The sequence below is a fragment of the Mobula hypostoma genome, chromosome 22 (assembly GCF_963921235.1).
Source record: "Mobula hypostoma chromosome 22, sMobHyp1.1, whole genome shotgun sequence".
In the NCBI taxonomy this organism is placed as follows: Eukaryota; Metazoa; Chordata; class Chondrichthyes; order Myliobatiformes; family Myliobatidae; genus Mobula; species Mobula hypostoma.
This window is the reverse complement of record NC_086118.1, coordinates 59,680,051-59,703,888: the sequence shown is the minus strand read 5'-3', so window position 1 is coordinate 59,703,888 and position 23,838 is coordinate 59,680,051. Positions and strand designations below refer to the sequence as shown.

At 43.5% G+C, this 23,838-nt stretch overlaps 1 protein-coding gene across 3 annotated transcripts in view; it reads left to right on the top strand.

The window, feature by feature from the left end:
* The window catches only part of LOC134336453 (monocyte to macrophage differentiation factor-like), a 59,339-nt gene that overhangs the window by 14,698 nt on the left and 20,803 nt on the right, over positions 1-23,838 (top strand). For all 3 annotated transcript variants that reach the window (XM_063030702.1, XM_063030700.1, XM_063030701.1), the window contains 2 exons: positions 19,713-19,794; positions 20,912-21,072. In XM_063030702.1, the coding sequence (XP_062886772.1) occupies positions 19,713-19,794; positions 20,912-21,072 (243 nt within the window). The remainder of the gene's footprint in view (positions 1-19,712; positions 19,795-20,911; positions 21,073-23,838) is intronic.

The following is a 23,838-nucleotide window of genomic DNA, read 5'->3' as shown; positions in this document are numbered from 1 at the left end:
ACCTCTCATCCTCTGTCGCTCCAAGGAGAAAAGACCGAGTTCACTCAATCTATTCTCATAAGGCATGCTCCCCAATCCAAGCAACATCCTTGTAAATCTCCTCTGCACCCTTTCTGTGGTTTCCATGTCCTCCTTATAGTGAGGTGACCAGAATTGAGCACAGTACTCCAAGTGGGGTCTGACCAGCGTCCTATATAGCTGCAACATTACCTCTCGGCTCTTAAATTCAATCCCACGATTGATGAAGGCCAATGCACCGTATGCCTTCTTAACCACAGAGTCAACCTGTGTAGCAGCTTTGAGTGTCCTATGGACTCGGACCCCAAGATCCCTCTGATTCTCCACACTGTCAAGAGTCTTACCATTAATGCTATTTCTGCCATCATATTTGACCTACCAAAATGAACCACCTCACCCTTATCTGGGTTGAACTCCATCTGCCATTTCTCAGCCCAGTTTTGCATCCTATCAGTGTCCTGCTGTAACCTCTGACAGCCCTCCACACTATCCACAACACCCCCAATGTTTGTGTCATCAGCTAATTTACTAACCCATCCCTCCACTTCCTCATCCAGGTCATTTATAAAAATCACAAAGAGTAGGGGTCCCAGAACAGATCCCTGAGGCACACCACTGGTCTCCAGCCTCCATGCAGAATATGACCTGTCTACAACCACTCTTTGCCTTCTGTGGGCAAGCCAGTTCTTGATCCACAAAGCAATGTCCCCTTGGATCCCATGCCTCCTTACTTTCTCAATAAGCCTTGCATGGGGTACCTTATCAAGTGCCTTGCTAAAGTCTATATACACTACATCTACAGCTCTACCTTCATCAATGTGCTTAGTCACATCCTCAAAAAATTCAATCAGGCTCGTAAGGCACAACCTGCCTTTGACAAAGCCATGCTGACTATTCCTGATCATATTATGCCTCTCCAAATGTTCATAAATCCTGCCTCTCAGGATCTTCTCCATCAACTTACCAACCACTGAAGTAAGACTCACTGGTCTATAATTTCCTGGGTTATCTCTACTCCCTTTCTTGAATAAGGGAACAATATCTGCAACCTTCCAATCCTCCGGAACCTCTCCTGTCTTCGATGATGCAAAGATCATCGCCAGAGGCTTAGCGATCTCCTCCCTCGCTTCCCACAGTAGCCTGGGGTACATCCTGTCCGGTCTGGGTAACTTATCCAACTTGATGCTTTCCAAAAGCTCCAGTACATCACTTTGCTTAACATCTAGATTCTCAAGCTTTTCAGTCCACTGCAAGTCATCCCTACAATCGCCAAGGTCCTTTTCCAGCAAAGTATTCATTAAGTACCTCCACTACTTCCTACACACTTTTCCATTGTCACACTTGATTGGTCCCATTCTCTCATGTCTTATCCTCTTGCTCTTCACTATCATCTGTCATTATCCACTCTTTTCATTTGTTGCTTTGTCTCTTCTCATCCTCTTTGCTCTCGAAGTCTTGCATCCACATCATATAAGGTGGGTGCGTTCAGATGAATGGGTACATCTTATCTACTGTAATATCAGAAACCATATATATGGGTGTCACAGGGAACTAGTGGTTGGTACAGCTGCCTCACATCTCCATGGTTCTAGGTTTAATCCTGATTTCAAGTGCTGTCCTTGTAGAGTATGCACTGCTAGTATAACTATTGATTCTGAGCTACCCAATAGTGTAGATTAATGGTAAAATCAATCAAAGTGTTTTGATGTTTGTATGTGCGTGTGAGAGAGAGAATAGTGGTACAAGAACATAAGGAATCACAAAAGGTTGCAGATGCTGGAATCTGGACCAACACTTAGATGCTGTAGGAACCCAGCAGGTCAGGTAGCTCTGTGGAGAGAAATGAACACATTTTGGGACAAAAACCTTCATTTGGACTGAAAGATAGGAGGGAGGTAGCCAATAAAAAGGTGGAAGGAAGGGGTGGCGCAAGAGCTGATAGCTGATAGATGGATCCAGGTGATGGGCTGGGAGGGGAGAGAATGTAGATCCAAACTGAGAGATGTGATATAGGACCGAGGATGATTGAATCTGAAGGAAGGTGGAGTATGGAATCAAGGAGTAGGTGGGAGTAGTGAATGTGGGGAACCAGTGGGAGGAGTGTGTGTGATTGACAGATGGATCTGGAAGAGAGAGGAAAGGGATAGAGGGGAGGTACTTTACTAAAAGTTGGTGAACTCATTGTTCGTGCTGCAGATTTGTAGGTTACTCAGGCAGAATATAAGGTGTAGAAAATGGTGGGGGAAGGGGAATGTGACTAATGAAACTGTTCTCCTGGCAAGCAGCATGGAACTTCTGGGCTCTATGTCATTCCAGGTATATGATGAAATCTATATGAAATTAGCAATATCCTTTAAATTATGAAATAATTTGCTTGGTACTTTTTATAATTAATGATAATTCTCAGTAACTCCAAGATAAGGCACTTCTTAATTTTAATTCATAACCGGCCTTGAAATTGAAGATGACTAGAAAAAAAAGTTAGTAAGATTGAAACCTGTTTCAAATTTAGCCTTTCCTTCATTAAAATCAAGACCAAAGCAAGAAGAGAGCTTCCTGCCTATATGCAGCCCTTTGCCTTGCCGTTGCAATGCTTTATAATTCTACTGACTTGTATATTGATTGTTTCAAAGGTATGCTATTTTATTATGTACATTGCACCTGGAATTTGAACTAATGAGTTAAATTCAATTCAAAATACATTGCAAGTTGAAAGTACTGCAAAGAGAAATGTTTAAAAATGATACTGATAGTTAATGATTGTTGTTTCTTGGTAGATGGAAGTGACAGTCTAAACAGAGAATGCTCAGCAGGTCAAGGAGTTTCAGGTCATATTTTTCTTTCCAAAGATACTATCTGACCTGCTAAACATTTACAACATTCTCTGCTTTTATTTTCAGATTTCAGAACTTGCAGCTTTTATTCTTTTGTATCTAATTGAAGTGCTGAAGATTGCACTTCTCATAATCCCAGGTTGTTTGTCTTCTAGTTTTCCCTCTATGTTTTGCATACAACTGTTCTTTATTTCTTAATATATCCCTCTTTCTGTTTATATAAGAAGTTAATATCACTGAGGACCTAACCTGGATGCAACATATTGATGCAGCTATAAAGAAGGCAAGACCATAAGACTTAGTAGCAGAATTAGGCTATTTGGCCATCGAGTCTGCTCCAGCATTTCATCATAGCTGATTCATTTTCCCTCTCAGTCCTAATCTCCTGCCTTCCTCACCCCCTCCCTCCCATATCCCTTCATGTCCTGACAAATCAAAAATTTATCAACATCTGCCTTAAATATACATAAAGACTTGGCCTCCACAACTGCCTGTGGCAACAAATTCCACGGATTCACCACTCTGTAGCTAAAGAAATTCCTCATCTCCATTCTAAAAGGACGGCTCTCTATTCTGAGGCTATGTCTTTAGTCTTAGACTTTCTCACCATAGGAAACATCCTCTCCACATCCACTCTATCAAGGCCTTTCACCATTTTATTGGTTTCAATTAGGTTACTTCTCATTCTTCTGAATTCTAGTGAGTACAGGCCCAGAGCCATCAAATGCTCTTCATGTGACAAGCTGTTCAATCCCTTGAACTCTCTCTAGTTTCAGCATGTCCTTTCTAAGGGGCCCAAAAAATTGATCGTGTGGGTAGTCGGAGGCTTTTTACCCAGGGCTGGAATGACTAGCACGAGAGGACACAGTTTTAAGTTGCTTGGAAGTAGGTACAGAGGAGATGTCAGGGCTAAGTTTTTTATGCAGAGAGTGGTGAGTGCGTGGAATGGACTGCCGGAGACGGTGGTGGAGGTGGATACGATAGGGTCTTTTAAGAGACTCCTGGACAGGTACATGGAGCTCAGAAAAATAGAGGGCTATGGGTAAGCCTAGGTAATTTCTAAAGTAAGGATATGTTCGGCACAGCTTTGTGGGCCGAAGGGCCTATATTGTGCTGTCGGTTTTCTATGTTTCTATGAGTCCTCACCAGTGCTTTTTAAAATCTCAGCATTACATCCTTGCTTTTATATTCCAGTCCTCTTCAAATGAATGCTAACATTGGATTTGCCTTCTGCACCACAGACTCCAACAGAAAATAACCTTTAGGGAATCCTGCACAAAGTCTCCCAAGATCCTTTTCAATTGATCTCAAGATCAGTTTTTTGTATTTTCTCTCCATTTAGAAAATATTTTCGTGATTTTTATTAACGACCTGGATGTGGGGTAGAAGGATAGGTTGGCAAGTTTGCAGACAACACAAAGATTGGTGGTGTTGTGGATAGAGTAGAGGATTGTTGAAGATTGCAGAGAGACATTGATAGGATGCAGGAGTGGGCTGAGAAGTGGCGGATGGAGTTCAACCCAGAGAAGTGTGAGGTGGTACACTTTAGAAGGACAAACTCCAAGGCAGAGTACAAAGTAAATGGCAGGATACTTGGTAGTGTGGAGGAGCAAAGGGATCTGAGGGTACATGTCCACAGATCCCTGAAAGTTGCCTCACAGGTAGATAGGGTAGTTAAGAAAGCTTATGGGGTGTTAGCTTTCATAAGTCGAGGGATAGAGTTTAAGAGTCGCGAGGTAATGATGCAGCTCTATGAAACTCTGGTTAGGCCACACTTGGAGTACTGTGTCCAGTTCTGGTCGCCTCACTATAGAAAGGATGTGGAAGCATTGTAAAGGGTACAGAGGAGATTTACCAGGATGCTCCCTGGTTTAGAGAGTATGGATTATGATCAGAGATTAAGGGAGCAAGGGCTTTACTCTTTGGAGAGGAGGAGGATGAGAGGAGACATGATAGCGGTGTACAAGATAATAAGAAGAATAGATAGAGTGGATAGCCAGTGCCTCTTCCCCAGGGCACCACTGCTCAATACAAGAGGACATGGCTTTAAGGTAAGGGGTGGGAAGTTCAAGGGGGATATTAGAGGAAGGTTTTTTACTCAGAGAGTGGTTGGTGCGTGGAATGCACTGCCTGAGTCAGTGGTGGAGGCAGATACACTAGTGAAATTTAAGAGACGACTAGACATATGGAGGAATTTAAGGTGCGGAGTTATATGGGAGGCAGGGTTTAAGGGTCGGCACAACATAGTGGGCCGAAGGGCCTGTATTGCGCTGTACTATTCTGTGTTCTATTTAACACTTTCATTTCTTCTACCAAAGTGCATGACCATACACTTCCCAACACCGTATTCCATCTGCCACTTCTTTACCTATTCTCCTAATCAATCTAAGTCCTTCTGTAGCCTCTCTATTTTCTCAATACTACCTGCCCCTATCTTTATATCGTCTGCAAACTTTGCAACAAAGCCATCGATTCCATCATTCAAATCAATGACATATAGCGTAAAATGAATCAGTCCCAACACAGACCTCTGTGGAATAATCGACCCCAACATCTTCCTAACCACTGAGGTAAGACTAACTGGCCTATAATTTCCTTTCTTCTGCATCTCTCCCTTCTTGAAGTGTGGAGTGACATTTGCAATTTTCCAGTCTTCTGGAGCCTTTCCAGAATCTAATGATTCCTGAAAGATCATTACTAATGCCTCCACAATCTCTTCATCCATGGATGTCCAGTCCTTATATACTTCCATCCCCCATCAGGAAGGTCTCAAAGCTCTACGCTTCTTTTTGGATTCCAGACCTAATCAGTTCCCCTCTACCACCACTCTGCTCCGTCTAGCGGAATTAGTCCTTACTCTTAATAATTTCTCCTTTGGCTCCTCCCACTTCCTCCAAACTAAAGGTGTAGCTATGCCTGCCTTTTTGTTGGGTTTGTGGAACAATCTATGTTCCGTGCCTATTCTGGTATCTGTCCCCCACTTTTCCTTCGCTACATCGATGACTGCATTGGCGCTGCTTCCTGCACGCATGCAGAACTCATTGACTTTATTAACTTTGCCTCCAACTTTCACCCTGCCCTCAAGTTTACCTGGTCCATTTCCGACACCTTCCTCCCCTTTCTAGATCTTTCTGTCTCTGTCTCTGGAGATAGCTTATCCACTGATGTCTACTATAAGCCTACTGACTCTCACAGCTATCTGGACTATTCCTCTTCTCACCCTGTCTCTTGCAAAAACACCATCCCCTTCTCGCAATTCCTCCGTCTCCGCCGCATCTGCTCTCAGGATGAGGCTTTTCATTCTAGGACGAGGGAGATGTCTTCCTTTTTTAAAGAAAGGGGCTTCCCTTCCTCCACTATCAACTCTGCTCTTAAACGCATCTCCCCCATTTCACGTACATCTGCTCTCACTCCATCCTCCCACCACCCCACTAGGAATAGGGTTCCCCTGGTCCTCACCTACCACCCCACCAGCCTCCGGGTCCAACATATTATTCTCTGTAACTTCCGCCACCTCCAACGGGATCCCACCACTAAGCACATCTTTCCCTCCCCCCCCCCCCCGCATTCCGCAGGGATCGCTCCCTACGCAACTCTCTTGTCCATTCGTCCCCCCCATCCCTCCCCACTGATCTCCCTCCTGGCACTTAAACGTGTAAGCGGAACAAGTGCTACACATGCCCTTACACTTCCTCCCTTACCACCATTCAGGGCCCCAAACAGTCCTTCCAGGTGAGGCAACACTTCACCTGTGAGTCGACTGGGGTGATATACTGCGTCCGGTGCTCCCGATGTGGCCTTTTATATATTGGCGAGACCCGACGCAGACTGGGAGACCACTTTGCTGAACATCTACGCTCTGTCCGCCAGAGAAAGCAGGATCTCCCAGTAGCCACACATTTTAATTCCACATCCCACTCCCATTCTGACATGTCTATCCACGGCCTCCTCTACTATCAAGATGAAGCCACACTCAGGTTGGAGGAACAACACCTTATATTCCGTCTGGGTAGCCTCCAACCTGATGGCATGAACATCGACTTCTCTAACTTCCGCTAAGGCTCCACCTCCCCCTCGTACCCCATCTGTTACTTATTTTTATGCACACATTCTTTCTCTCACTCTCCTTTTTCTCCCTCTGTCCCTCTGAATATACCTCTTGCCCATCCTCTGGGTTCCCCCCCCCCTTGTCTTTCTTCCCAGACCTCCTGTCCCATGATCCTCTCGTATCCCCTTTTGCCTTTCACCTGTCCAGCTCTTGGCTCTATCCCTCCCCCTCCTGTCTTCTCCTATCATTTTGGATCTCCCCCTCCCCCTCCAACTTTCAAATCCCTTACTCACTCTTCCTTCAGTTAGTCCTGACGAAGGGTCTCGGCCTGAAACGTCGACTGCACCTCTTCCTACAGATGCTGCCTGGCCTTCTGCGTTCACCAGCAACTTTGATGTGTGTTGCTTGAATTTCCAGCATCTGCAGAATTCCTGTTGTTTACAATCTCTTCATCCTCCTTTTTCAGAACCCTGGGGTGTACACCAACTCGTCCAGGTGACTTGTCTATCTTTAGACCTTTTAGTTTCCCAAGAACCTTCTCCCTACTAATGGTAACTTCACACACTTCATGCCCCCGACATCTGGAATTTCCATCATACGGCAAGTGTTTTCCAGAGTGAAGACTGATACAAAATACTTGTTGAGTTCTTCCCCCATTTCCTTGTCCCCAATACTACCTCTCCAGCATCTTTTTCCAGCAGTCTGATATCCACTGTCGCCTTTCTTTTATACTTTATTTATCTGAAGAAACTTATAGTATCCTCTTTAATATTATTGGGTAGCTTACTTTTGTATTCCATCCTTACCTTAATGACTTTTTTAGTTGCTTTCTGTTGGTTTTTAAAAGCTTCCCTCTCCTCTAACTTCCACGAATGTTTGCTCTATTATATGCCCTCTCTTTGGCTTTTATGTTGGCTTTGACTTCCCTCGTTAGCCACGGTCGTGTTAAATTGCCTTTTAGAATACTTGTTTCTCTGTGGGATGTATATATCCTGTGCCTTCCGAATTGCTTCCAGAAATTCCCATCATTGCTGCTGTGCTGTCATTTCTGCCAGTGTTCTTTTCCAATCAATTCTGGCTAATTCCTCTCTCAAGCTTCTGTAATTTGCTTTATTCCACTGTAATACTGATACATCTGACTTTAGCTTCTCCTCAAATTTGAGACAGTGGCTATATTTCATTAGGAGTTTGAGAAGATTTGGTTTGTCAACTAAAACACTCGGAAACTTCTACAAATGTACCATGGAGAGCATTTTGACTGGCTGTATCACCATCTGGTGTGGGGGCGGTGGCTACCGCACAAGATCAAAGTAAGTTGCAGAAACTTGTAAAATTAGTCAGCTCTATCATGGGTACTAGCCTCTGTATTATCCAAGACATCTTCAAGGGGCAGTGCCTTAAGAACGTGTCATCCATCATTGTTGTTCGTCCATCGTCGACATCGATGAGGACCTCGACACCAGATGGTGCCGAGACTAGCGCGTGATTTGGATTTAAGTGAAGGAGAGTTGTGCAGCATCAGCCTCACTTTCTCTTCCCAATTCCCATCTGGATCCAGTGGCAAGACAGAGTCGAGACAGCTGGAGATGGGACTAGGTGCAGTGGATGACCAGGATGTCTTCTGTGTCTTGTCCTGCTTTACACGTTCCACAACGCTTGCAAAGACCGCCTTCTTGACCATCGGACCTTCCATTGGTCTCATCCGCTCAATCTGCTAGTGTCTGTCTTCGCATCCATTATTAAGGACCCCCACCACCCAGGACATGCCCTCTTCTCATTACCGTAGGGAAGGAGGTGCAGAAACCTGAAGGCACGCACTTAGCGATTCAGGATTGGCTTCTTCCCCTCTGCCATCCAATTTCTAAATGGACATTGGACCCATGAACACTACCTCACTACTTTTGTATTTCTGTTTTGTTGTTTGCACCACTTATTTTAACTTTACTACTTAATAGACATATACTTGCTGAAATTCAGTGTTTTTCTCTATATTTACGTAACCCCAGGTTTGGTGGGCTGTGTTAGTCTAGGGAAAGACACTCTCCGCCAAACTTATGAAATCTCGTTTGTGTAGATGCTGCGTGATGTTTTCTCCTGTTACAAATCAGTACCACGAAATAACAAACAATACACCATGTGCAATTAAATGATTTAGCTTTATACTCCTTAATTTGACTAGAGGGTTAGTAAAGAAAACAAAAAGAAAAGGGCCCATTTTAATGAAACAGTCTAATGGGCACGTTGGAGCTCACGGCTTTCTTGTCCGTTTGTTCTCCTTCGATTTCTATGTTCTATGATTTCCCCCAGGCGCAGTTGACTCCTGACCCCGTTCCACATCCACTCAGTCCTGCAGTCTACGACCTGTCCATTCTAGCATCTTCTCTCTCCATCTTCCACCGAACAAGAGACCGCACATTCCAAAGCCCCGTTATCTCTAGTCATAACCCAAACACTGCTGCTACAGAGAAACCATTACATTAGCAGGGAAACCTTACAGAGCATTACATTTATATATCATGTGTTTCATTGTACTGCTGCCATAACGATAACAAAGTTCATGACATATGCCGGTGATATTGAACCTGTTTCTGATTTTTACTATTTCTTCCTATCATCATTTTCACTCATAGAACAGTTACAGCATGGGAACAGAGTATTCAGCCTATAATATCTGTGTTAAAAATTATGCCAATTTAAACTAATCTCACTGTCTGGATCTTTGATATCTCTCCATTCACATGTCTACCACTCTGTTTTTAAAAAATATTACCTGGTAAATTTCCTTTACATTTTCTTCTCTCACCTTGTGCTATATTATTTAACATTGCCATCCCGGAAAAAAGAGTCTGATTATCTACAATATCTATGCCTGTCATTTTCTAAGAACTCTCACGGGTTTTCTGCCATGGTTCACCCTGGTGCCTTCCAGATCTTTGTGGGGGACTTCAACCAGGCCAGCCTGAAGAAGTCTCTGACCAACTATCACCAACCAACGTCTCACCTGTGGAACCAAGGGAGCCGCCTCACTCGACCACCATCAGGAGTACTTACTGCACCACCCCATTTCCGTACTTTGGCAAGTCCAATCACTTGGCCCACCTTCTACACCTGGCTTTTATGCAGAGACTAAAGACCACAGCACCTGTGGTGAGAACCATAAAGTATGGTCAAAGGGGGCAAAGGAGCGCTTACAGGACTGATTTGAATCAGTGGACTGGACCATATTCAGGGATTCATCTTCAAATCTGAATGAATCTGTCACAGTTGTCACTGACATCATCAAGAGCTGTGTGGATGTGTGTGTGCCTTTGAGAACATACCGGACATACCCAAATCAGTAGCTGTGGATGAACTGTGAGGTTCATAGTCTGCTGAGGGCTACAGTGATGCTTCACTCTCAGAGGAGTTCAACACCTTTTATCCGTGCTTAGAAAGGGAGAACCTTCTACACCTATACAAATTCCTACAACATTTAGTATTTGCTCATTTAATACTGTGATATCTGTCTCAGAGTCTGACATCAAATCAATTTTCAAGAGGATGAACCCTTGGAAGGCTACAGGCCCTGATGGTGTATCTGGTAGGGCACTGAAAACCTGTGCCAATTAATTGGCTGGAGTGTTCAAGGACATCTTCAGTCTCACATTGCTGCAGTTGGAGATTCCCACCTGCTTCAAAATGGCTTCAATCATACCAATGCCCAAGAAGAACAGGGTGAGCTGCCTCAATGATTATTAGTACATTGCATTCACATCTACTGTGATAAAGTGCTTTGAAAGGTTGGTCATGGCTAAAATTAACTCTGACTAAGCAAGGGTTCGACCCTCTGCATTTTGTCTACTTCCACAATAGGCCGACAGCAGAGGCAAAAAAAAACTCCAAAAGATTCATCAGGTTTGACATCCCACGCAAAATAAACTATATTGGCTATTCCTGATTTAGCCCTTGACTTCAAAATTCTTTCCAGTAAACTTCCATACAAGTGAAGTCAGATTTACCAGCCTGTGGTTCCCTGGTCTGTCCTTGCTACCCTTCTTGAACAATGGAACAATATTAGCCACTCTGAAGCCTTATGGAACTTCACCAGTGGCTAACAACGAAGCTGATTTTTCTACAAGGGCATCCAAGATTTCTAGCCTGGCTTCCCTTAAGGTCTGGAAGTGCACTTGATCAGGATTTAGGGATTTGCCCACCTTAATGCTCTTCAAGGAGAAAGAGAAATTAAAAATCAAGACCGACACCCATGGCTCCACACGTAGGCGGCCCTGATGATCTTTAAGAGTATGTAGTCTCCCCATAGTCACACTTTTACTGAAGACGTTGTAACTTTTGACAGTCTTCTACACTATCCACGATGCCACCAATCTTTATATCTCAAGGGTCTAGTGAGATGGAGGAACTGAGGGAAATATATGTTAGTAGGGAAGTGGTGTTAGGTAAATTGAAGGGATTAAAGGCAGATAAATCCCCAGGGCCAGATGGTCTGCATCCCAGAGTGCTTAAGGAAGTAGCCCAAGAAATAGTGGATGCATTAGTGATAATTTTTCAAAACTCTTTAGATTCTGGATTAGTTCCTGAGGATTGGAGGGTGGCTAATGTAACCCCGCTTTTTAAAAAAGGAGGGAGAGAGAAACCAGGGAATTATGGACCGGTTAGCCTGACATCGGTGGTGGGGAAAATGCTAGAGTCAGTTATCAAAGATGTGATAACAGCACATTTGGAAAGCGGTGAAATCATCGGACAAAGTCAGCATGGATTTGTGAAAGGAAAATCATGTCTGACGAATATCATAGAATTTTTTGAGGATGTAACTAGTAGGATGGATAGGGGAGAACCAGTGGATGTGGTATACTTGGATTTTCAAAAGGCTTTTGACAAGGTCTCACACAGGAGATTAGTGTGCATACTTAAAGCATATGGTATTGGGGGTAAGGTATTGATGTGGATGGAGAATTGGTTGGCAGACAGGAAGCAAAGAGTGGGAATAAACGGGACTTTTTTAGAATGGCAGGCAGTGACTAGTGGGGTACCGCAAGGCTCAGTGCTGGGACCCCAGTTGTTTACAATATATATTAATGACTTAGATGATGGAATTAAATACAGCACCTCCAAGTTTGCGGATGACACGAAGCTGGGTGGCAGTGTTAGCTGTGAGGAGGATGCTAAGAGGATGCAGGGTGACTTGGATAGGTTAGGTGAGTGGGCAGATTCATGGCAGATGCAATTTAATGTGGATAAATGTGAGGTTATCCACTTTGGTGGCAAGAACAGGAAAACAGATTATTATCTGAATGGTGGCCGATTAGGAAAAGGGGAGGTGCAACGAGACCTGGGTGTCATTGTACACCAGTCATTGTAAGTGGGCATGCAGCAGGCGGTGAAAAAGGCGAATGGTATGCTGACATTCATAGCAAGCGGATTCGAGTACAAGATCAGGGAGGTTCTACTACAGTTGTACAAGGCCTAGGTGAGACCATACCTGGAGTATTGTGTGCAGTCTTGGTCCCCTAATCTGAGGAAAGACATTTTTACCATAGAGGGAGTACAAAGAAGGTTCACCAGATTGATTCCTGGGATGGCAGGACTTTCATATGAAGAAAGACTGAATCGACTAGGCTTATACTCGCTGGAATTTAGAAGATTGAGGGGGGATCTTATTGAAACGTATAAAATCCTATAGGGATTGGACTGGCTAGATGCAGGAAGATTGATCCCGATGTTGGTGAAGTTCAGAACAAGGGGTCACAGCTAAAGGATAAAAGGGAAGCCTTTTAGGACCGAGATGAGGAAAATCTTCACACAGAGAGTGGTGAATCTGGAATTCTCTGCCACAGGAAACAGTTGAGGCTAGTTCATTGGCTATATTTAAGAGGGAGTTAGATATGGCCCTTGTGGCTAAAGGGATCGGGGGTATGGGGGGAAGGCTGGTACAGGGTTCTGAGTTGGATGATCAGCCATGATCATACTGAATGGCGGTGCAGGCTTGAAGGGCCGAATGGCCTACTCCTGCACCTATTTTCTATGTTTCTATGTTTATATGCTCTGTGAACTTACTAACGGAGCTAGCTACATTTTCTTCCAAGTCATCATTGGTCTCAATACAGATCTCTGCAGAACATCACTAATCACGGACCTCAACCAGAATAAGTCCCACCAGCACCCAATTCTGAATCCAAACAGCCAAGACATTTTAATCTTCTGAATGAGCCTACCATGTGAGACCTTGTTAAACACCTTCCTGAAATCCATGTAGTCAACATCCATGGCCCCACCTTCATTAATCACTTTCATCACCGACTTGAAAATCTTATAATTTAATAAGACATGACTTGCCCCACACAAAGCTGAGGACTGTCACTAATTAGGCCATGGTTTTCCAGTACAAATTCCCTTTCTTCTATCCATTCCTTCCACATCTTCCTTGCTACTGAAAACTAACCTGTTTGCTTTTTTCCCAGGATTTGACAAAATGATCTTGCTCCTATAATATTAACTGTTGCTCTTTGCACAGAATGCTGATTGTTCCAGCAATTTTTCATTAAATTTAAGATTTTAGGCATCTGCGGTTTTGTTTGATTTTCAGCTTGCCTCCACTCTTTATTGTCCCTCCTTTAGTTGTACAATCCATTTACTCTCCCAGCTGAGATTTGTTATGGCAGGTGAAAAGGGGATTTGAACTGGGGTCTTCCTGGCATTTTCTGACTTGATTTCATGACTGAGATATTTATACTTGACTCCCTGAGTATTTTCTTGAATGTCCTGAAATTTTCTTGGGTATCACTAAAGGCACCTGATGGGAATTTAAATTAGTGTTTTGTTGCAGGCAATTGGATATTTTTGTGAACATCTCTGTTTCATGTTAGACTGGTGACACAACTAGTGTTTGAGTGCCTGGACTTGTTGCTGTGAGTATACCTCAGGTGTTGCCCTAAGTTTCACAAGATATTACCTCATGCAGTCACGCAGTCTTTGTGGCATTTAAGTAGCTTCCAAATCTGAAATCACCTCCTATTGCCAGTAAGAATGTGGTACAGTGACCCATTGAATAACATGTCTAACAGAATGAGGTAGGCAGGGCTTACCCACTGAACAGCTATTAATTTGATACAAACACCTCACAAAGAACTTGGTTAGATTCCAACACACAAAATGATGGTGGAACTCAGTAACTTAGGCAGCATAAGACCATAGGACAAAGGAGCAGAATTAGGCCATTCAGTCCATATAGTCTGCTCTGCCATTTCATTGTGGCTGATCCATTTTCACTCTCAGCCCATTCTTTTACCTTCTCCCCAGAACCATTGACGCCCTGCCTAATCAAGAACCCATCAACCTCCGCTTTAAATATACCCATTGACTTGGTCTCTGCAGCCTTTATAGCAATGAATTCCAAAGATTCACTACCGCATGGCTAAAGAAACTCCTCCTCATCTTTGTTTTAAAAGAACATCTCTCAATTCTGAGGTTGTGCCCTCTGGTCCTAGACTCCCCTACCAAAGGAAACGTCCTCTCCACATCCACTCTATCTAGGCCTTTCAATATCAGTACGTTTCAATGTGATTCACCCTCATTCTTCTAAACTCCAACGAGTACAGGCCCAGAGCCGCCAAAAGCTCCTCATACATTAACCCTTTCCTTCCTGGAATCATTCTCATGAACTTTCTCTGGACCCTCTCCAATGCCAACACATCTTTTTTTAGATAAAGGACCCAAAACTGCAAACAATACTCCATACGGTCTAATCAATGCCTTAAAGCTCCAGCATTACATCCTTGCTCTTATATTCTAGTCCTCTGGAGATGAATGCATTTGCCTTCCTTCCCACCAATTCAACCTGCCAGTTAACCTTTAGGGAATCCTGCATAAGGACTCCCAAGTTCCTTTGCATCTCTAATTTTTGAATTTTCTCCTTATTTAGAAAATAGTCTACTCCTTTATTCCTTCTTCTAAAGTGCATAACCATACACTTCCCATATTCCATTTGCCATCACTTTGCCCATTCTTCAAATCTGTCCAAGTCCTTCTGCAGAGCCCCTGCTTCCTCAACATTATCTTCCTTTGAGGATGTAACAAAACACATTGATGAAGGTAGAGCAGTGGATGTAGTGTATATGGATTTCAGTAAGGCATATGATAAGCTCATGCCAAGCTCATTCAAAAAGTAAGGATGCATGGGATCCAAGGAGACTTTGATTTTTGGATCCAGAATTGGCTTGCCTGTAGATGGTTCATATTCTGTATGGAGGTCAATGACCAGTGGTGTTCTGCAGGGATCTGTTCTGGGACCCCTCCTCTTTGTGATTTTTATAAATGACCTGGATAAAGAAGTAGAAGGGTGGGTTAGTAAGTTTGCTGATGACACAAAGGTTGTGGTGGGGGGGTGTTGTGGATAGGCAGGAGGGTTTTTAGAGGTTACAGTGGGACATTGATAGGATGCAGAACTGGCAGATGGAGTTCAACCCAGATAAGTGTGAATTGGTTCATTTTGGTAGGTCAAATTTGAAGACAGAATATAGTATTAGTTGTACGACTCACAGTTCATCATTGAGATCTTGGACTCTCAAAGCTACTACAAAGGTTAACAGTATTGTTAAGAAGGCATATGGTGTGTTGGCTTTCATCATTCATCAACCGTGTGATTGAATTCAATAGCCATGAGGTGATGTTGCAGCTACATAAGAGCTTAGTCAGACCTCACTTGGAATACTGTGTTCATTTCTGGTCACCTCACTACAGGAAGGATGAGGATACTATAGAAAGAATGCAGAGGAGATTTACAAGGATGTTGCCTGGATTGGAAAGCGTGCCTTATGAGAATAGCTTGAGTGAACTTTGCCTTTTCTTCTTGGAGCAACGGAGGATGAGAGGTGACCTGATAGAGGTGAATAAGATGATGAGAGACATTGATTGTGTGGATAGCCAGAGGCTTTTTCCCAGGGCTGAAATGGCTAACACAATGAGGCATAGTTTTAAGGTGCTTGGAAGTAGGTACAGAGGGGATGTCAGGGTTAAGTTTTTTATACAGAGAGTGATGGGTGTGGAATGCACTGCCAGCGACAGTGGTGGAGGCAGATACAATAGGGTCTCTTAGGTAGTTACATGGATCTTAGAAAAATAGAGGGCTATGAGGTAGGGTTCTAGGCAGTTTTTAGAGTAGGTTACATGGGTCAACACAGCATTTTGGGCTGTAGGACATGTAATGTGCCGTAGATTTCTGTTCTATGTTCCCCTCTACCTGTCTTCGTATCATCCACACACTTGGCCACAAAGCCATCAATCCTGTTATCCAAATCATTGATATATAACATGAAAAGAAGCAGTCCCAACACAGACCTCTGGGAAACATCACTGGACACCAGCAGCCAACCAGAATAAGCCCCCTTTATTCCCACTCTTTGCCTCCTGCTAGTCAGCCAATTTTCTATCTATATCTTTCCTGTAATCCTATGGGCCCTAATTTTGTTAAGCTATCTCATGTGTGGCACCTTGTCAATGGCCTTCTGGAAATCCAGATACACAACATCCACTGACACTCCTTTGTCTAGCCTGCTTGTTATTTCCTTAATGATACCTTTAGATTCATATAGCAGTTATAGGTTCTTTGGCCCAATTGATCTATGCCAAACAAGGTATCCCCATCTGCCCGATTAGGGGCAAATCCCTCTCTAAACCTCTCCTATTCATGTATGCTTTGTTAATGTACCTACCTCAGCCACTTCCTCTGACAGCTCAGATATGGACCTTGTAGGTGGAAAAAGCTATGTCCTTTGCTCCTTGATTCCCCAACTCTGGGAGGGAAAGATTGTGCGCATTCACCCATCTATGTCCCTAATCTTGGAGATGTACTCCAATGATGGTGCCCTGAGGATGTACCTGGTAGGGCTCTGAAAACTTGTGCCAACCAAATGGCGGGAATGTTCAAGGGCATCTTCAATCTCTCACTGCTGCAGTCAGAGGTTCCCACTTGCTTCAAAAGGACAATAATCATACCAATGCTCAAGAGCAGGGTGAGCTGCTTCAATGACTCACTCAGTTTTGCTCACATCTGCTATGATGAAACGCTTTGAGAGACTGGTCAACTCCTGCCTAAGCAAGGATCTGGACCTGCTGCAACTTTCCTCTCGCCACAATAGGTGTATAGCAGATGCAGTCTCACTGGCTGTCCATTGGGTCTTGGATCACCTAGACAATAGTAATACCTACATCAGACTGCTGTTTATTGATTACAGCTCAGAATTCAACACAATCATACCCTCAGATCGAATCAACAAGCTCCAAAACCTGGGCCTCTGTACCTTCCTCTGCAACTGTATCCTTGAGTTCCTCATTGGGAGACCACAGTCTGTGTGGATCGGAAATGACGAATCTTACTAGCTGACAATCAACACTGGTGCACCTCAAAGATGTGTGCTGAGCCCACTGCTCTACTCTCTCTCTACACCCACAACTGTGTGTCTAGGCGCAGCTATATAATCTACAAATCTGCTGACAACACATCTATTGCTGGCAGAATTTCAGATGATAATGAGGAGGCGTACTGGAGCAAGGTAGTTCAGCTGGTTGAGTCGTGTCACAACAACAACCTTGCACTCAACATCAGTAAGACCAAAGAATTGATTTTGGCCATCAGGAAGAGGAAGTCAAGGGAATATACACTAGTCCTCATTGAGGGACCAGCAGTAAAAAGGGTAAGCAATTTCAAGTTTCTGGGTGTCAACATCTCTGAAGGTCTATCCTGGGCCTAACATATTGATGCAATTACAAAGAAGGCACAACAGTGGCTATATCTCATTAGGAATCTGATGGGGAAAGAATTCAAAGTTCTGAGATGCAACGGGACTTGGGAGTCCTCGTACAGGATTCCCTTAAAGTTAACCTCCAGGTTGAGTCGGTAGTGAAGAAGGCGAATGTAATGTTGGCATTCATTTCTAGAGGAATAGAGTATAGGAGCAGGGATGTGATGTTGAGGCTCTATAAGGCGCTGGTGAGACCTCACTTGGAGTACTGTGGGCAGTTTTGGTCTCCTTATTTAAGAAAGGATGTGCTGACGTTGGAGAGGGTACAGAGAAGATTCACTAGAATGATTCCGGGAATGAGAGGGTTAACAGATGAGGAACGTTTGTCCGCTCTTGGACTGTATTCCTTGGAGTTTAGAAGAATGAGGGGAGACCTCATAGAAACATTTCGAATGTTAAAAGGCATGGACAGAGTGGATGTGGCAAAGTTGTTTCCCATGATGGGGGAGTCTAGTACGAGAGGGCATGACTTCAGGATTGAAGGGTGCCCTTTCAGAACAGAAATGCAAAGAAATTTTTTTAGTCAGAGGGTGGTGAATCTATGGAATTTGTTGCCACGGGCAGCAGTGGAGACCAAGTCATTGGGCGTATTTAAGGCAGAGATTGATAGGTATCTGAGTAGCCAGGGCATCAAAGGTTATGGAGAGAAGGCGGGGCAGTGGGACTAAATAGGATAAAATGGATCAGCTCATGATAAAATGGCGGAACAGACTCGATGGGCCGAATGGCCTACTTCTGCTCCTTTGTTTTCTGGTCTTATTGAGTCTTGGTTTGTCACCAAAGACGCTTGCAAATTTCTACAGATGTACCATGGAGAGCATTCTAACTGGTTGCATCATGGTCTGGTGTTGAGGAGCCACTGCAGAGTTGTAAACAGCTGCTGAAAGTTGTAAACTCAGCCAGTTCCATTATGGGCACTAGCCTCCCCAGCACCCAAGATATCTTCAGGGAGCAATGCCTCAAGAAGGTGGCATCCATCATTAAGGACAACTATCACCCTGGACATGCCCTCTTCTCATTGCTGCCATCAGGTTGCCTGAAGGCACATGCTCAATGTTGCAGAAACAGTTTCTTCCCTCCGCCATTAGATTTCTGAACAGACTATGAATCCATGAATTCATCATGATGAAGGGTCTCATCCGGAAACGTTGACTGTTTGCTCTTTTCCATAGATGCTGCCTGGCCTTCTGAGTTCCTCCAGCACTTTGTGTGTGTTCAATGAATGCATGAACATCACCTCCCTCTCTTTTTGGACTACTTATCTGTTTTCCGTATACATACTTACTGTAATTTATAGTTTTTAAAATTATGTATTGCAATGTATCGCTGCTGCAAAACAACAAATTTCATGACATATGCCAGTGATAATCAACCTGATTCTGATCCTGTTTAAGGCATTCCAACTCCATCAAGACCCACAGAAATCCTTGATTCTGAAAGACTGCCTAATAGGAAGAGAATCCTCCAGGCTGCTGGAATCATATTTGACAGCTAATTTTTTTTTTTGAAATTAGTAATGTTTGAATTACAAAGAACAGTTATTACCCCTCAACCATCAGGCTCTTGAACCAAAGGGGATAACTTCACTCATCTTCCCTTGCCCCCTTCTTTGAAATGTTCCCAACCTATGGACTTACTTTTAAGGACTCTTCATCTCATGTTCTCGATATATATTGATTATTTATTTAATATTATGATTCTTTCCTTTTGTATTTGCACAGGGTTGTATATGGTGACATATATGTACTTTGATAATAAATTTACTTTGAACTTTGAATTGACACAGGTAAAGTTTTGTTGCTTCTGACTGTCTTTGCCTTGAAATACTAGCCACTGAAAAAAGCTCACTCTTTAAAAAACAAGCTGAATTGATTCATGGCCTTTCACAGTTTTGCAAAGCACTGTTCAGCTAGTGAAGTGCTTTTGAAGTGTAATCAATATTGAAATGTATGGAATATGACAGCCAATTTTAGCACAGTAAACTCTCACTGATTTAATTAGCTCTTTTCTTTATAGGTTTATGAATAACAGACCTCCGGCTAATTCCCGGTACCAGCCCACTGCCTATGAACATGCTGCAAACTGTTATACACACGCAGTAAGTATTTCCTTTTCTGCCAGGGCTTTTCCTTGGGGGAAAAAGAGATGGAAGAGGAGTCTCTCAGGAATAAGATGAGATTTCCGGGCATTTCTATCTGAGATCAAAAGAATAGCCATCTTTATATCCCCTTCTGTTTGAGGAAAGCCTCAGATTACAGTTCCATGTGTGCAGCCCACCCTGATGCAGAGAGTAATCCTGGAATTCTCTGACAGGAAATCCTTATCGCTCTCTATACTTCGAAGATTCTGTTTGTACATTTCCTCAGGCAACAAGCTCCAGAACGAAGGGGTATTGTTGTATCGCAAAGAGTCAGCATCAAGGTCTGAGATTTTTAAAAATCCTTCACTCAGAGACTTTGTAAATGCTTGGAACATTCTCCTTCAGAAGGCTCAGTAATTGAGTCTATTCACACAGAGATCCATGGGCCTGTGAATATGAGGGGAATTGAAGGATGTAGAGATCAGGAGGGAAAGGAGAGTTGAGAGAAAGATCAATCACAATATTGAATGCCAGTACAGGATTGAGGAGTCTACACTATCTCCTGATACATTTCCCTTTCATCCTATTATAGCCAAAGTGGGCCCAACTCTTCCATGCTGACTGTGGTGCACACCAAGTTAGTCCTAATTGCCTTGGCCCATACGCTCTGAACACCTCCCATGCATGTACTCATCCAAAAAGCTTTTGGATGTTGATATGGAACCTGTCTCAAGCACCTTTTTGTACAGCTCATTCCCTAGATATACCAGCCCCCACATGAAGAAGCTTCCCCATGGGTCCCTTTTACATCCTTCACTTCTCTAGTATTCAACATTTCTACACTGGGGAAAAGATTTTGGCTGTCTATGCCTCTCATTACTTTATAAACCTGTCAGGTCTCCCTCAACCTCAGCATCTGGAGGAAACAATCCAATTGATTTGAGCTGAACCCAGTGCTATCTTCGTCTCACACACAAGCATTGCAGTGTCCAGGTGAAGTCACCAGACTCCATTTAGCGGAATCAGAAATCCACCTCCCAGGGAGGTAAAAGAAACCTGCCCCAATAGCAAAGGTAGCCATCAGAGAAGTGAGAAAGTGTATAAACTGCTGAATTGGTTTATCTTTTCTTCCCAGTTTCTCATTGTTCCAGCAATTGTTGGCAGCACATTGCTTCATAGGCTATCAGATGACCGGTGGGAGAAGATTACTGCCTGGATGTACGGTGTGGGGCTATGTGCATTGTTCATCGTCTCCACTTTCTTCCACATAATTGCATGGAAGAAGAGTCACTTGAGGTAGTGTTTGCTAACATTCTCCAGTTTCTCAATGGGGTCAGTATTTGCTTGTACATCTACTGGTTACAGGAGCCACACACCACTCTGCTACATTGCCTGTAAACGATCACCTAAGCAGATCCTATCCTCGTGTGATCGTCACAGTGATAGTGGGAATTCCAGGTGGTCTCCTTTTTCTTTGGCATCATGATGACACTATGACTGACCTGCCCTAAATCAGCAAGGAGAACATCAACCATAAACACCAACGTCGACTCCTTATTCCCCTCCGTACACTTGCTGAGTTCCTCCAGCATTCTGTCTGTGTTGCTAGAGAGATCAGTGGACCTGCTTAGCATTTTCAGAACAAATTAGGATGGTCATTATAATAGATCCAGGGGAGTCATACAGCAAATAAAAAAGGCCACCATATCGATGGCAAGATTCACATATATTACTCCCATTTGGTTTGCAGCCTGGCCAGCTCTAGTACTTGCCTAGATTCCTCAGTCTGTACTCTTACCTTTATTTGTCTTCCGAAAGTATATTACATCACATTTTTAAACCTTAACTTCCACCTGTGATTGCAATGCCCACATTACCAACTGGTCATTGCCATCCTGAATCTTATACCAATCTTTTCAAAATCAACACTTTTTTTGTGTCATTGGCATATTTACTAATCACAGCTCCAAATCATTAATGTAGACGACAAACAGTAAAGGTTCTAGCATCAGACCCTGTGGTATGGCACTTGTCACAGTCCTCCAGTCACAAAATCAACCCTTCACCATCGCACTTTGCCTCCTTTCACCAAGCCAGTTGTGGATCCAGTTTATCAACATGCCATGGGACATTGGGACCACATGAAACTTTGTCAAAGGGCTTAATGAATTCCACGTAAAGATAAAGATTAGCTTTATTTGTGACATGTACAGTACATAGTAACATTTAGTAAGTGCATTGTTCACATCAAATCAAATCAGTGAGGATTATGTTGGACAGCATGCATGAGTCACCATGCTTCTGGTGCTAACGTAGCATGCCCACAACTCACTGACCTTAGTCCGTACGTCTTTGGGATGTGGGAGCAAACCGGAGCACCAGTAGGAAACCCACACGGTCACGGGAAGAACATATAACCTTACAAACGGTGACAGGAATTGAACCACAATCTTACAGCTGGTGTTGTAAAGCGTTACACTACCATGTTGTCCTTGTACACCACAATATCCACACTGCTTCCATTGGTACATTGGTTACCTTTAAAAAAAATTCAGTCAAAGTAGTCAGATAGGATCTTCCATACTAACTATCTCCAGTATAGATTCTGTCTTGGATTTTTATCTGTAATTGCCCTACCATTGATAGACAGATACAGTACGTGTGTAATTGCCTGAATTATCCCAGCTGCTCTTCTTGAATAAGGGTACCATGAATCAACCAAGCTTTTTTTTTGAGTTGAGGATAAATTTGATGTTGAAAGTGTGATAACTAATTCCTTTACAACCAGATGAACAAATGATATGTTCCTTTTACTTCTTCTTACCTGCCTATTACTTCTCTCTGGGTCCCCCACCCCCGGCTCTTTCCTTTTCTCCTATTATCCACACTTCTCTCCTATCATATTCTTTCTTCTCCAGCCCTTGACCTTCCTCACCCACCTAGCTTCATCTATCACCTTTCAGCTAACCTCTTTCCCCTCCACCCACCTTTTAATTCAGCATCTTCCCTCTTCTTCTCAGTCCCGAAGAAGAGTCTTGGCCCAACTCGTCAACTGTTTACTCTTTTCCATAGATGCTGCCTGACCTGCTGAGCTCCTCCAGCATTTGGTGTATGTTGTTCGCTGTAGTAATCCTGTTTAGTGATTAAAACACTCAAATACCATCTCTAAACAATGCACTAATTTCTCATTCTGTGAGTTGGCTTCCATGTAACTTCAGTTCTTCTGCATGCCCAACTTAACCTCCGATCTCATTCGCCTCTTCTCACACTTCCACTCAGTTGCGCTTGTTGGAGATCAGTCATCCCAGCCCCTGGACCCAGAGGAGTTCCTGAAGTTGCTGTCCTAGATTCATCCATTATTTCATCTTCATTTCTGATCTTTCCATTAGAAGGTCAGGAGAGGGAATGTGTGCTGATTGCGCAATGTCCATTTCCATTCACAATTTCTCAGCATGCAGCATGACCTGGACAACATTGAGGCATGGGCTGAAAGGGGGCAGGTAACAATGCTGACACAACCGTGCCAGACAATGGCCATCTTCAAAAAGGGTCCTACCCTTGACAGTCAGTGCCATTATTTTTAACAAACATCCATTGTCAGCACCCAGAAGTTCACCATTGACGAGACACTCAACTTCACCAGCAAGATGAATGCCATAGCTTCAAATGCAGATGAGAGGCTGAGTATTCTGCAGCGAGTTACATCACTGTGCTTTATAGCATCTATAAGGCACAAGTGGGAAAATTGATGCAATAATGCCCACTTGCCTGAATAAGAAACCTTGAGGACAGGGCAGAACTAAAGCAAAACCATCTGCAATTTTTGTGTGACATTGTACACCACTGACCTGCCCGACGTGTGTGTGACATTGTACACCGCTGACCTGTCCAATGTGTGTGTGACATTGTACGCCACTGACCTGCCCGACGTGTCTGTGACATTGTACGCCACTGACCTGCCCGACGTGTCTGTGACATTGTACGCCACTGACCTGTCCGACGTGTCTGTGACATTGTACATTACTGACCTGTCCGACGTGTGTGTGACATTGTACGCCACTG